Genomic DNA, 13256 nt, shown 5'->3' on the forward strand with positions numbered 1-13256 from the left:
TTCTGTCAGTTGAGAGGTTGGTTTATAAATAAAAAGACTTTGTGACTCCCAAAGCCAATAAAACACTTTTAAAAGTGTAGTCACTGTTGTAATGAAGGAAACGCGGCAGCCAATTCGCGCACAGCAAGCTCCCACAAACAGCAATGTGATAATGACCAGATCATCTGTTTTTTAGTGACGTTGATTGAGGGGTTAATATTGGCCGGGACACCGGGGTGAACTCCCCTACTCTTCTTCGAATAGTGCCCTGGGATCTTTTACATCCACCTGAGAGCAGACAGGGCCTCAGTTTAACGTCTCATCTGAAAGACGGCACCTTCGACAGTGCAGCACTCCCTCAGCACTGCACGGGAGTGTCAGCCTAGATTTTTGTGCTGAAATTTCCGGAGTGGAACTTGAACCCACAACCTTCTGACTCAGGTAAGGGTGCCACCCACTGAGACACAAATCAGAAAATTCATTGGGTAGACTTTAATTCCAGTTTGTTTTTTTTAAATTGCCAGATAATGCTAAGTAAGAAGTGCTGTCTCTTTTGGAAAAGTACAAAATGATTACAAGACAAAGTGCTCCGTGGATGAACTGCACAGTGTCTCGCAGAGATAGAAAACGGCATCCTTGCAACACCTCGCTTGATGTGGTGTCTCAGAGACTAGTTTGAAAATCCTGGTTCCTCCTCCTCCCCTGTTGCTAATAGAGTTAAGTAAACAAACTCGTGATTGCGATAGAGCTGTCAACCAAGCTTCCCACAACCAACAAGGGAGCACCACTTTAGGAGGGGTGGCTGGGCTGTGAAGGGAGGGAACTGAAGGACTGAACCGGTATAAATTAACATTGAAACAACGCGCAAGGGACGGGAACAGGAAGAGGGTTTGACAGGCGTGCGGACTGCCTGCCTGCTTCTTGGGATCGATGAGAAACTAGTTTTATCTTCTCTGAAATGCATTCTGTAAGGAGATGAATGCATGTCAATCATACATATTTGTTTCTTTGTGATATTCGATGCGACTGCATTCCTGATGCTAGCGTTTTTATTTGTGTTTATTTTTGGAGAGAGCCCTTGCTATCGGTAAATGGCCACCGCGGCTGTTGCAGGGCAGAAAGTCACAGCATGGTAAGTGCCCGTACATTGGACTGAATGTATTTGGATTTGCAAAAGTGAGCTGTCTGCTGAGGAATGACTGGTATTCCCCGGGACTCTGTTGATTCTCCTTTCATCTGCTTGCTACCAGCGCAATTTTAAGCCCAAATCTCTCTCCCATTTCTGTCCATGTCTTATGGGTCCTGTACAACGTATTAAATCGTAAAGGGTAAGGCTTGGTTGAATTTTTGGATATCACCAACAACAACTTGCATTTATATAGCGCCTTTAATGTAGTAACTCGTCCCAAGGCGCGTCACACGAGTGTAATCAAACAAAATTTGACACCGACCCACATCAGGAGATATTAGGACAGGTGACCAAAAGCTTGGTCAAAGAGGTAGGTTTTAAGGAGCGTCTTAGAGGAGGAGAGAGGTTCAGGGAGGGAATTCCAGAGCTTAGGGGCTTAGGCAGTTGAAGGCATGGCCACCAAAGGTGGAAAATCGGGGATGCGCAAGAGGTCAGAATTGGAAGAGCGCTGAGATCTTGGAAGAGTTGTAGGGCTGGAGGAGGCTACCGAAATAGGGAGGGGTGAGGCCATGGAGGGATTTGAAAATAAGAATGCGAATTTTAAAATCGAGAACTTGCTGGACCGGAAACCAGTTCTTTGCACTGTACTGTACCATAGAACAGTGTCTCTAAAGGGTCACCATCCTCGGGGAAAATGATTCTCATTTGAAGAGGATCTCTTCCCAAGTTATCATCAATGCAATCACATTGCACAAAAAAGGATTTCATGCCTTTTCATGCAATGGCATGTTCTGCTGCGATTTAGAGTATTGCATCATGTTTGCAAGTGAATGATGTTTTTGGCAAACAATTTTTCATGAAGGCACTGCCCCTTTAATTCACCAGGCTGTGCAAATTTAAAGTTCCACATAGTAGGTCATTTAAGAATGTTTTTCTCAGAATCTTTTTCCAAATGTTTTAGTAGAAGATGCTCACTGCTCTCAGTGACAGGTGATATCGACACAATGAGTTGACAGCGCTTGCTTCGCTCCACCATTGGCGGCCGTGCCTTCATCCATCTAGGCCCTAAGCTCTGGAATTCCTTCCCTAAACTGCTTTACACCTCTCGCCTCCTTTTAATATGCTCCTTTAAAGCCTACCTCTTTGACCAAGCTTTCACCTGTCCTAATATCAACTTCTTTGGTTCGGTGTCTGATGACGCTCCCGTGAAACGCCTGGGGATGTTTTACTATGTTAAAGGCACTATGTAAGTGCAAGTTGTTGTTGTTTTGTCTTTTGACCCCCCATGGCTTGTATGAGCATTGTAACATAGCTGTAACCAGAGAAGGGCTGAGGATGCCAGCATTTTCAGGATCTAAAAATCTTTGTAACTACCCTAAGTTTTAATTCACACTTTAGTGTGCGTACTTGCACAAGGCTGCACAGTATGTGATGTGCTGTTGCCAATGTTGTGATAGTTCCTTGCTAAGATTTGCTTTGATCCCGGGGTTCTACAAACTGGTTATCATATCAGCTTTAATACCATTGAGTAAAAAAAACAGTTTGGTATCCCTTTTTTTTGAAACCAGTCAAGACTTCTGAAATAATAAGAATTACCATATTAAGGCCTGGGGAAGGGATCATTAATGTTTGGTTATTTAGCTGCTATTTTTTCCTTGCCAGTTATCTTCTTCTGAGGGCTTACTCAGGGTTTCACAGGTGCTGATCAATCTGTTAGGAAGGAAGAAAGACTTGCACTTATATAGCGCCTTTCATGACCTTAGGAAGTCCAAAAGTGCTTTACAGCCAATGAAGTGTAGTCACTGTTGTAATGTAGGAAACACGGCAGCCAATTTGCACACGGCAAGCTCCCACAAATAGCAATAATGATAATGGCCAGATAATCTGTTTTATGGATAAATATTGACCAGGACACCGGGGAGAACTCCCCTGCTCTTCGAAATAGTGCCATAGGATCTTTTACATCCACCTGAGAGAGCAGACGGGGCCTCGGTTTAACGTCTCATCCGAAAGATGGAACCTCCGACAGTGCAGCACTCCCTCAGCACTGCACTGGAGTGTCAGCCTAGCTTTATGTGCTCAAGTCTCTGGAGTGGGATTTGAACCCACAACCTTCTGACTCAGAGGTGAGAGAGCTACACCACTGAGCCATAGCTGACGCCTCACATAAGTAGCAATTATACATATGTGAACCTTGACCTGAGTGGGAGGGTATTTAACTGCGGGGAGCATCGTATCCGAGCCTAATGTTCTCATCCAATGTCTGTATACATGCACTTCCAGCAGAAGTCACTGTCATGAATCTTATCGTGACTCATGAAGTAACACTGGGCGGCCAGCTGGTGGCGCCGTCCAAGGAGTAGAAATACTTGGGCGTGGGCCCAGCTTGCTCAGGATGTTTCTGTAACCAGGAACTAGTGATGTAACTAGAATCTCATGGTTGTGAAACAGTTGATTAAAGCCTTGTTTTATACTCAAACCAAGTGCTCAGTAGTCTTTTTACATCAGTGACTACATAAGGATCAGAAGTGGGGGCATGGGTTGTTTCTGTCCCTTCCTTGCCACCCAACCTGAAGCACTGAGGCTGATAGTAACGTCTGTTCTGCTGCCCTGGCTGATATCAGCTATTTTTTTCAGTACCTATTGCAAGCTTCTTTTTCATCTTTTGTGCTCCCTCTTTCCCCCCCCCCCACGCCAGAGGCTGTGAGAACACAGGCAAGAGAAAAAGTCACTCAATCCAACACTAGATGCTGCACAACTTTTATGTGGTACTTCCCTCCAGGCGTGAATGATTGTCAGAGGCAATGCTACAAAATTTTCTTCTGATGTTTGAAACATTATGGCAAGTCAGTGTTATCAGACCTCTTGCACCATGTGGCTCTCAAGGGTCAGTTGTGAAACTTGTAGAACACCAACGTAATATGCATATCGTAAGTGTCTATGTTTATCACGGGCCGGCATCTATAGTGGGCAAATAACGCTGACCAGTTGCCAGTACCGTAGGAGTCAGTAACAAAGGCGCCGCTTAGAACCGTTAAGCGCACCAGCTATTAAGGGCAGTGTCTGTGTCTGTTTAAAAGGGGTGTGCAGACAGTCCCGGTTCATTCTGTGTTCACAAAAAAACTTGGGTTAGAGAAGAGGATGCTGCACTACCATTTCTCCAGTTGGTTAGTCGTTCAAGGAGTAACTGTGGGGACAGAATTGGAAACCAGTCAGCTGCTTGTTCCCTTCTCTTTCTTTTTAAAAAAAAAACTGTATTCATTCTCGGGATGTGGGCATCGCTGGCAGGGTCAGCATTTATTGCCCATCCCTAATTGTCCTTGAGAAGGTGGTGGTGAGCCGCCTTCTTGAACCGCTGCAGTCCGTGTGGTGAAGGTGCTCCCACAGTGCTGTTAGGGAGGGAGTTCCAGGATTTTGACCCAGCGATGATGAAGGAATGAGGATATATTTCCAAGTTCCAAGTTTAACATAGTATAACGTCCCACGGCGCTTCACAGGAGCGTTATCAAACAAAGTTTGACACTGAGGCCACATAAAGAGATATTAGGACAAGTGACCAAAAGCTTGGTCAAATAGGTAGGTTTTACGGAGAGGCAGAGATGTTTAGGGAGGGAATTCCAGGGCTTAGGCAGCTGAAGGCAAGGCCGCAATGGTGGAGCGATGAAAATCGAGGATGCGCAAGAGGCCAGAATTGGAGGAGCGCAGAGATCTCAGAGGGTTGTAGGGCTGGAGGAGATTACAGAGATGGGAAGGGGAGAGGCCATGGAGGGATTTGAGCACAAGGATAAGAATTTCAAAATCGAGGCAGCAAAGGAAAAGGCCACAGCTTGAGATGGTATTCTCTGCTGCGGTGGACACTTGTACACTGCCTTGTTTACACAGTGATGTCAAAGCCAGCATTACTGCTGGAGGGAGCTGTACAACGTGAATGCAACATGTTACACTCTTCACACCCCTTCTCATTCCATGCTCCGAAAATGTAGTTGTCACAATGCTTTGTGTTGTTCCAGAACTCCCCTTCTTCCTCGTAAAACGGTAAAAAAATGGAGATTTTCAGTCGATCCTAGCTCCTTACAGGAAGGTCCCAATCATTGACCTGTGGAATTTCTCCTCCCCTCCTCTTTCTCTTCTCAACATAGTGTCATGTACATTTTGCAATTTGTTTATTAAGTTCAGTGTTTTTGCATGACCGTTCTGAAATGTTGCCACTATCCTCCTAGCTAAATGTTTTCAATACTACAGTGTAGAGGATACTTTAGATGATTCTGCTGGAGAGAAAGACGTCTTTGTTTGCATATTCTGTTGGGAGTATATTACAGTAACGTACTTATTATATTAGTCTGAAGGGCCTCTGTATAGACTCCAAACTGGAGCGTTCAAATCACCAGCTATGAGAAGAGAGACTTTTTTTTTTAAATCTAGTCATTTTTTTTTCTCTCTCTGAAAGGCGATGAGTCATGGTTGAGTAAGATTCTGTGAGCATTGGCTGCCATTTGCTACCTTGCCCAAGTCGCCATCTTTCATGTGAGCCTAGACAGTGAGTGTCAGAAGGCTGTTCGACTGAGGAGGGCGTTACAGCTGAGCCTGATCCTGTTGGTACCCAACACGTACACACAAGCACTTGTAATCTACCAAAATTCCCTGGATTCTGGAGAGGTCCCAGCGGACTGGAAAACCGCAAATGTAACGCCCTTATTTAAGAAGGGAGGGAGACAGAAAGCAGGCAACTATAGACCAGTTAGCCTAACGTCTGTCATTGGGAAAATGCTGGAGTCCATCATTAAGGAAGTGGTAGCAGGACATTTAGAAAATCATAATATAGTCAAGCAGAGTCAGCATGGTTTTACGAAAGGGAAATCATGTTTGACAAATTTGCTGGAGTTCTTTGAGGATGTAACGAGCAGGGTGGATAAAGGGGAACCAGTAAATGTCGTGTATTTGGATTTCCAGAAGGCATTTGATAAGGTGCCACATAAAGGTTACTGCACAAGATAAGCGCTCACGGGGTTGGGGGTAATATATTAACATGGATAGAGGATTGGCTAACTAACAGAAAACAGAGAGTCGGGATAAATGGGTCATTTTCAGGTTGGCAAACTGTAACTAGTGAGGTGCCGCAGGGATCAGTGCTGGGGCCTCAACTATTTACAATCTATATTAATGACTTGGATGAAGGGACTGAGTGTAATGTAGCCAAATTTGCTGATGATACAAAGATAGGTGGGAAAGCAAATTGAAGAGGACGCAAAGAATCTCCAAAGGGATATAGATAGGCTAAGTGAGTGGGCAACAATCTGGCAGATGGAGTATAATGTGGGAAAATGTGAGGTTATCCACTTTGGTAGGAAAAATAAAACAAATTATTATTTAAATAGGGAGAGATTACAAAATGCTGAGGTACAGCGGGATCTGGGGGTCCTTGCACATGAATCACAAAAAGTTAGCATGCAGGTACAGCAAGTAATTAGGAAGGCAAATGGAATGTTGGACTTTATTGCAAAGGGAATGGAGTATAAAAGTAGGGAAGTCCTGTTCCAACTGTACAGGGCGTTGGTGAGACCACACCTGGAGTACTGCGTACAGTTTTGACCTCCTTATTTAAGGAAAGATATACTTGCATTGGAGGCAGTTCAGAGAAGGTTCACGAGGTTGATTCCGGAGATGAAGGGGTTGTCTTATGAAGAAAGGTTGAGCAGGTTGGGCCTATACTCATTGGAGTTTAGAAGAATGAGAGGGGATCTTATTGAAACATATAAGATTCTGATGGGGCTCGACAGGGTAGATGCAGAGAGGATGTTTCCCCTCGTGGGGGAATCTAGAACTAGGGGGCACAGTTTCAGAATAAGGGGGCACCCATTTAAAATGGAAATGAGGAATTTCTTCTCTCAGAGGGTTGTGAATCTTTGGAATTCTCTTCCCCAGAGAGCTGTGGAGGCTGGGTCATTGAATATATTTAAGATGGAGGATCGACAGATTTTTGAACGATAAGGGAGTCAAGGGTTATGGGGAGCGGGCAGGGAAGTGGAGTTGAGGCCAAGATCAGACCAGCCATGATCTTATTGAATGGCGGAGCAGGCTCGAGGGGCCAAATGACCGACTCCTGCTCCTACGTCTTATGTTCAGCAGGACCGCTGAGTAGTGATCAGAACTGGGGGCTCACAACTCATTTTTTTTGCAGCATTATGTCAACAATGCTGAGGCAAATTCTAGCATCCCTTCCACTACTGAGAGCAGCTAATGTGCCAGGGTTGCCAGTTCTTAACACGCAGGTCTTTAATATGTAGCAGCAATTCCAGAGCAAACTTATAAGAGTCAACAAGTGCGTAGAATTACATAAAATTTACAGCACAGAAATAGGCCATTGGGCCCAACTGGCCTATGCTGGTGTTTATGCACCACACGAGCCTCCTCCCACCCTACTTCATCTAACCCTATCAGCATATCCTTCTACTCTTTTCTCCCTCTTGTACTTATCCAACTGCCCCTTAAATGCATCTATACGATTTGCCTCAACTACTCCTTGTGGTAGCGCATTCCACATTCTCTGGATAAAGAAGTTTCTCCTGAATTACTTAACGCATTTATTAGTGACTATCTTATATTTATGACCAACGTTCCCTCTAAGCTGTCTGTTGGTCCCGCACAGCCTGGGACCGGCTTTTCCAATGTGAAATTTCGCGCATAAAAAACCCCCTGACCTTTCCCAGTGGCTGGTCTTGGTGAATCTGGCAAGTTTACTCGGCAGTTGCTGCTGGCTGCACAAGACTCCACATCGGAGCTAGTAGTTCCAGCACCCATTAGGCACAATGTAAAAGCAGCTTAACTCGGCAAAAACTACAGATCAAGTCTGGGATACTCTTGGTTTGTATGACTAACTTCTGCACAAGGCAGTCCACTTTTAAAAAAGAAAAACTTGTATTTCTATAGCGCCTTTCATAACCACCGGATGTCCCAAAACGCTTTACAGGCAATGAAGAACTTTTTTAAGTGTAGTCACTGTTGTAATGTAGGAAACCCAGCAGCCAATTTGTGCACAGCAAGCTCCCACAAACAGCAATGTGATAATGACCAGATCATCTGTTTTTTTATTGATGTTGATCGAAGGAATAATTTTGACTAGGACACCGGGGATAACTCCACTGTTCTTCTTCGAAATAGTGTCATGGGATCTTTTACGTCCACTTAAGAGAGCAGACAGAGCCTCAGTTGGACATCTCATCCGAAGGACAGCACCTCTGACAGTGCAGCACTCCCTCAGAGCGTCAGCCTAGATTTTTGTGCTCAAGTCTCTGGAGTGGGACTTGAACCCACAACCTTCTGACCAGAGGCGAGGGTGCTACCCACAGAGCGATGGCTGTCATTTACCAGCTGAGCAATTTGGGTCTTGGGGAGGGGAGGCTTCCAGAGATGCTATTTTCCAACCTGCACCAACATTCAATATTTGTGTTGAATACAGTGTTGTTTCGAAATAGTCATCAAACTGATCTGGGTGCAAAGTGTGTGCTGTGTGCTCCTTTTGTTCGCTAGGGGGAGTCACAGCACATTCAAAAGCTTCCAGTGACTCACTGGTTACAATCTCACATTTCTAAATAGAGGAGATAAAATGCCCTATATTAAAAAATATCAAATTACACAAGGAGCAATAACCTAAACATTTCACCACAAGGGCTGTATCCTGCACATTTTGTAGTGCTTGGGACACTATGGGATATTCTTAAAGCAGTCTGTGCTGAAACAGAAACATCCCATTGTTTTCTTAAATCTTTACATTAATTGCGATCACAAGATTAGAATGCATAAGGAAGGTCATTCGGCTTTTGAAATTCCAGAAATACTTTGCAGTCATCCCATTGTGCCATCCAGTTATTTCTTAAACCATTGCAGTGTTTTCACCTCCAACAGCAACTTGCATTTGTGTAGCGCCTTTAACATAGTAAAAATGTCCCACGGCGTTATCAGACAGACTACCTTACTATTCCGCTACCTTACTTGGAGGCCATTGCATATGTTGAATACTCTGTGTGAAGAAGCATTTTCTGATATGAGCCCTAAATTTGCTTATTGCTAGTTTCAATCAATGTCCCCTTGCCCTACTCTCTCATTTTTAGAAGTGTTTTCAAAAGGACAAAGTACATGCGTACACTCACTAATGACAATGTCAACCATAGAAGATTTTATTTTGTTTTGTGAGCCAGTCAGCACTTCTTGCAGGAGATGAAAGAGCGGATGAGGAAATTAAACATTCTATCTACCATGGTGAATGAGATGAACAATACCATACTTGTTATGGTAGGTTGCAAAATCATGGGGTTTGTGGCACCCTATAATAACTAGCCTTAAGCTGTAATGGCCCCAAAAGAATGACTTTACTTTTTAAAGCTGTTTTGCTGCTGTCTAGGTTCCTACATGAAGAATAAGAAAGAAAGACTTGCATTTCTATAGTGCCTTCCATGACCTCAGGATGTTCCAAGCACTTTACAGCCAATGAAGTACAATCACTGTTGTAATGCTGGAAACGTGGCAGCCAGATTATGCACAGCAAGCTCCCACAAACAGCAGTGTGGTAATGACCAGATAATCTGTTTTAGTGATGTTGGTTGAGGGACAAATATTGGCCGGGACACCGGGGAGAACTCCCCTGCTCTTGGTGCCATAGGATCAGCTGAGAGAGTAGACCAGGGCCTCAGTTTAATGTCTCATCTGAAAGACCGCACCTCTATTAGTGTAGCACTCCCTCAGTATTGCACTGGAGTGTCAGCATAGATTTTTGTGCTGAAGTTTCTGGAGTGGGATTTGAACCCACAACCTTCTGACTCTACCCACTGAGCCACAGCTAGGCCGTTGAATTAGGTACAGGAGGGTGCTCGCACCCATTGAGCTATCGTCATTGATGAGTCTGCAGAGGTGAGTGGAAGCAAATTCGGAGGGTGAGGGGAAACGGCCGATTTACTGCCAATTGGGGGCCATATGTCTGCAGCTTTCTGCACAGATAAGGACTGTCACATGTATGCTGGGGATGTAGCATCTCCATGGGGAAAGCTGTTTATTTTTCTTGCTATAATATAAGCACTTTCCAGCACCACCCACTAAGCTGTCAGGAGTAGGAAGCCTGCCTGATTTTTTTTTTCCCCCTGATTCTCCCTCGTCCAATTGTAGCACCCCATCTCCTGCTGTGGCTACGATCAGCTAACTTGGATTAGACTAGGGATCTTTCACTACATGTTCACTATCTCATCGGACACTGCTGTTACCCATCAGGCCATTGTGGGAGCTCCAGCAGATTCATTTTTAAATAACAACTTGCATTTATATGGCACTTTTAACATAGTAGGGCATCCCAAGGCACTTCACAGGATCGTAATCTGACACAAATCGACACTTTTTGACACTTGGGATTGTTAATTTAATATGGATGCCAACTTGGGGAGTGCTGCACTGTCGGAGGTGCCATCTTTCGGATGAAACATTAAACCGAGGCCCCGTCTGCTCTCTCAGTTGGATGTAATGGATTCCTTGGCACTATATTGAAGAAGAGCAGCGGAGTTCTCCCTGGTGTTCCTGGCCAATATTTATCCCTCAATCAACATCGCTAAAACAGATTATCTGGTCATTATCACATTGCTGTTTGTGGGCTCTTGCTGTGCACAAAATGGTGTGCGTATTTGGGATGTGAAACAAACGGGCAATGAACAATGGAAAAGCCTTTTCCCATTACGATAAGAACCTGCTCTTCGGAAAAGACACTATTAAACTGTCGAGCACTTTTCATGGCTTATTTTGCATGTTTGGTTTTTTTCCTTTGTCATTGAGGCTTAAGTGGATCAAGTGACATCACCAGATTAAATAAAATCTCCAGATAGTGTTGAAGAATTAGTGGACCAAATAAGGAAAGGGGAAGCACAGAAAAAAAGGAAAATTAAATGAAAGAAAAAGGAATTTGATTTCATGGGCTTTGAATGGCTGAGTTGGAATCATACTTAACAACGCGTGACTACTTTCAGGAAAGGAGAAGAGGTTCGAATGATTAAAGAAATAGAATAGTCATACAAAATACCCTTTCAATACTGTAACTCATGATAGCACTTTTTCTCTCAGTATTAAAGAGCAGGACTACAGTATGCTCTCTCTATTTCATTCTCCCCACCCTTAAAAAAATCTAAATCACAAGGAAACTGGTGCAACCAACAACAAAGCCTGAAATCAATTATAGGAGCAAATCCACAGCGGATGAAGAACGTTTTATCATAGCGTGTCTTAAAGCCATGACCTGGCTTCAGATCCAGCCCAGACATGGTGTGAGAGTCTCCTTCGCTTGTTGGCTGCAAATGTCCTACGTGAGCATCCCCCCATTTGAATTGCTCCACCGTTGGTGGCTGTGCCTTCAACTGCCAAGGCCCTAAGCTTTGGAATTCCCTCCCTAAACCTCTCTACCTCTCCTCCTTTAAGAGGTGCCTTAAAACCTACAACTTTGACCAAGCTTTTGGTCATCTGCCTTAATGGCATCCCCTCTACCACCTTAAACATTCACTCCCTCCACCACTGGCGTATCGTGGCTGCAGCGTGTACCATCTACAAGATGCACTGCAGCAACTCGCCAAGGCTTCTTCGGCAGCACCTCCCAAACCCGCGACCTCTTCCACTTAGGAGGACAAGGGCAGCAGGCGCATGGGAACACCACCACCCCCAAGTTCCCCTCCAAGTCACACATCATCCTGACGTAGAAGTATATCGCCGATCCTTCATCGTCGCTGGGTCAAAATCCTGGAACTCCCTCCCTAACAGCACTGTGGGAGTACCTTCACCTCACAGACTGCAGCGGTCCAAGAAGGCGGCTCACCACCACCTTCTCGAGGGCAATTAGGGATGGGCAATAAATGCTGGCCTTGCCAGCGACACCCACATCCCATAAAAACAAATAAAATTTTTTTTAAACATGGCTGGGTGTCAAATTTTGTTTGATAATTGCACCTGTGAAGCACCTTGGGATGTTTTACTACATTAAAGGCGCTATATAAATACAAGTTGTTGTTGTTGTTGAAGTGAGGTTGGTCAGTCTCAATCGCGTTCTCAGTGGGCATGAACCCACACTACAGCAGTATCCCAATTTACTGCAATAAACTGGCAATTTCACTCCCAACAGGTGGCAAGATCAGTGATGGATGTTTTTCTGAGGTTGTGGCTGAGGAATATTTTTGGATAGAATTTAGGCAGCTCTACTCTGTATCTAGCTGTGCTGTATCTCACCTGGGAGTACCTGATGTTGACACCGGATGCTTGAAATTGGAAGTGTTCCATTCCCTAGCACTAACCTCTCTCCCCTCGAGTACAAAATGAATCAAGGGAAGAAAATGAAATCCCATGCTTGTGTTCCAAATTTGTGGGAGGAGTTTCTGAATTCAGTGCTTTCAAAAGTCATTATAATAATATTGGCCCAGAAATTCGGGTCTCTACGGGTGAGTACGCACGGGGTACTCGCCCGTAGGCCCGATGGAAGTGCCGGTTTCCTGCATGCACTGCGCATGCGTGGGAAACCGGCACTTCCGTTTGTAGTGTATATACCTTGAAGAAGGAACTATATTCTGCAGCCCCTGTATACTGCAGTACCAGTAGTGACCACCCCTGTATATAAGCCTGTGAAGTAACTTTGTATAGTAGTTCCAGTTTTGTCTCCATTCAGTAAACACCTGTTATAACCAACTTCTGCAGTCCGTGTCTCAATTACACACGGACGTTACATTGGCGACGAACAAATCCAAACTTACCTACAGTTCTGCACCACCTCACGCGGATCCATCCCTGAAGCGAAGTTGTTAGAGGTCGAGGCCAGAAGGAAGAAATCCAAAAAGAAAAAAAAACAAACAGAAGAAACGGGCGTCGACCGTGGGCAACCGCCCTCTGATTCATCGAATTCGAAGATTTGCAGGAGAGGCTGTCGAGAGCTGGGCTTGGTTATCCAGTCTATGGTGTTCCAGCTAATCGGGCTGGTGGCAGGTAGTACACTGATCCTTCCTGGGCTGCGGCGGGCTAGAGCTCGATCGGGTGGCTTTTCAACGGGGCCGAGCAGCGTTGTCAGGAAGAGGAGAGAGAGAGAGAGAGAGGGTGGAGCACACAGGGCGCTGCCGGTGCTACGAAGCCGGGCAGCGTACAG

General features: G+C 44.9%; 1 protein-coding gene across 1 annotated transcript in view; it reads left to right on the forward strand.

Moving 5' to 3' along the window:
* The first annotated feature begins 783 nt into the window (after positions 1–783).
* hps4 (HPS4 biogenesis of lysosomal organelles complex 3 subunit 2) overlaps positions 784–13256 on the forward strand; it is a 45422-nt gene continuing 32949 nt past the window's right edge. The window contains exon 1 of the mRNA XM_086012031.1: positions 784–1111. Within this exon, the coding sequence (XP_085868157.1) occupies positions 1071–1111 (41 nt within the window). The 5' untranslated portion in view covers positions 784–1070. The remainder of the gene's footprint in view (positions 1112–13256) is intronic.

Source organism: Somniosus microcephalus, chromosome 19 (assembly GCF_052327205.1).
Source record: "Somniosus microcephalus isolate GS21.2 chromosome 19, FLI_Smic_1.0, whole genome shotgun sequence".
In the NCBI taxonomy this organism is placed as follows: domain Eukaryota; kingdom Metazoa; phylum Chordata; class Chondrichthyes; order Squaliformes; family Somniosidae; genus Somniosus; species Somniosus microcephalus.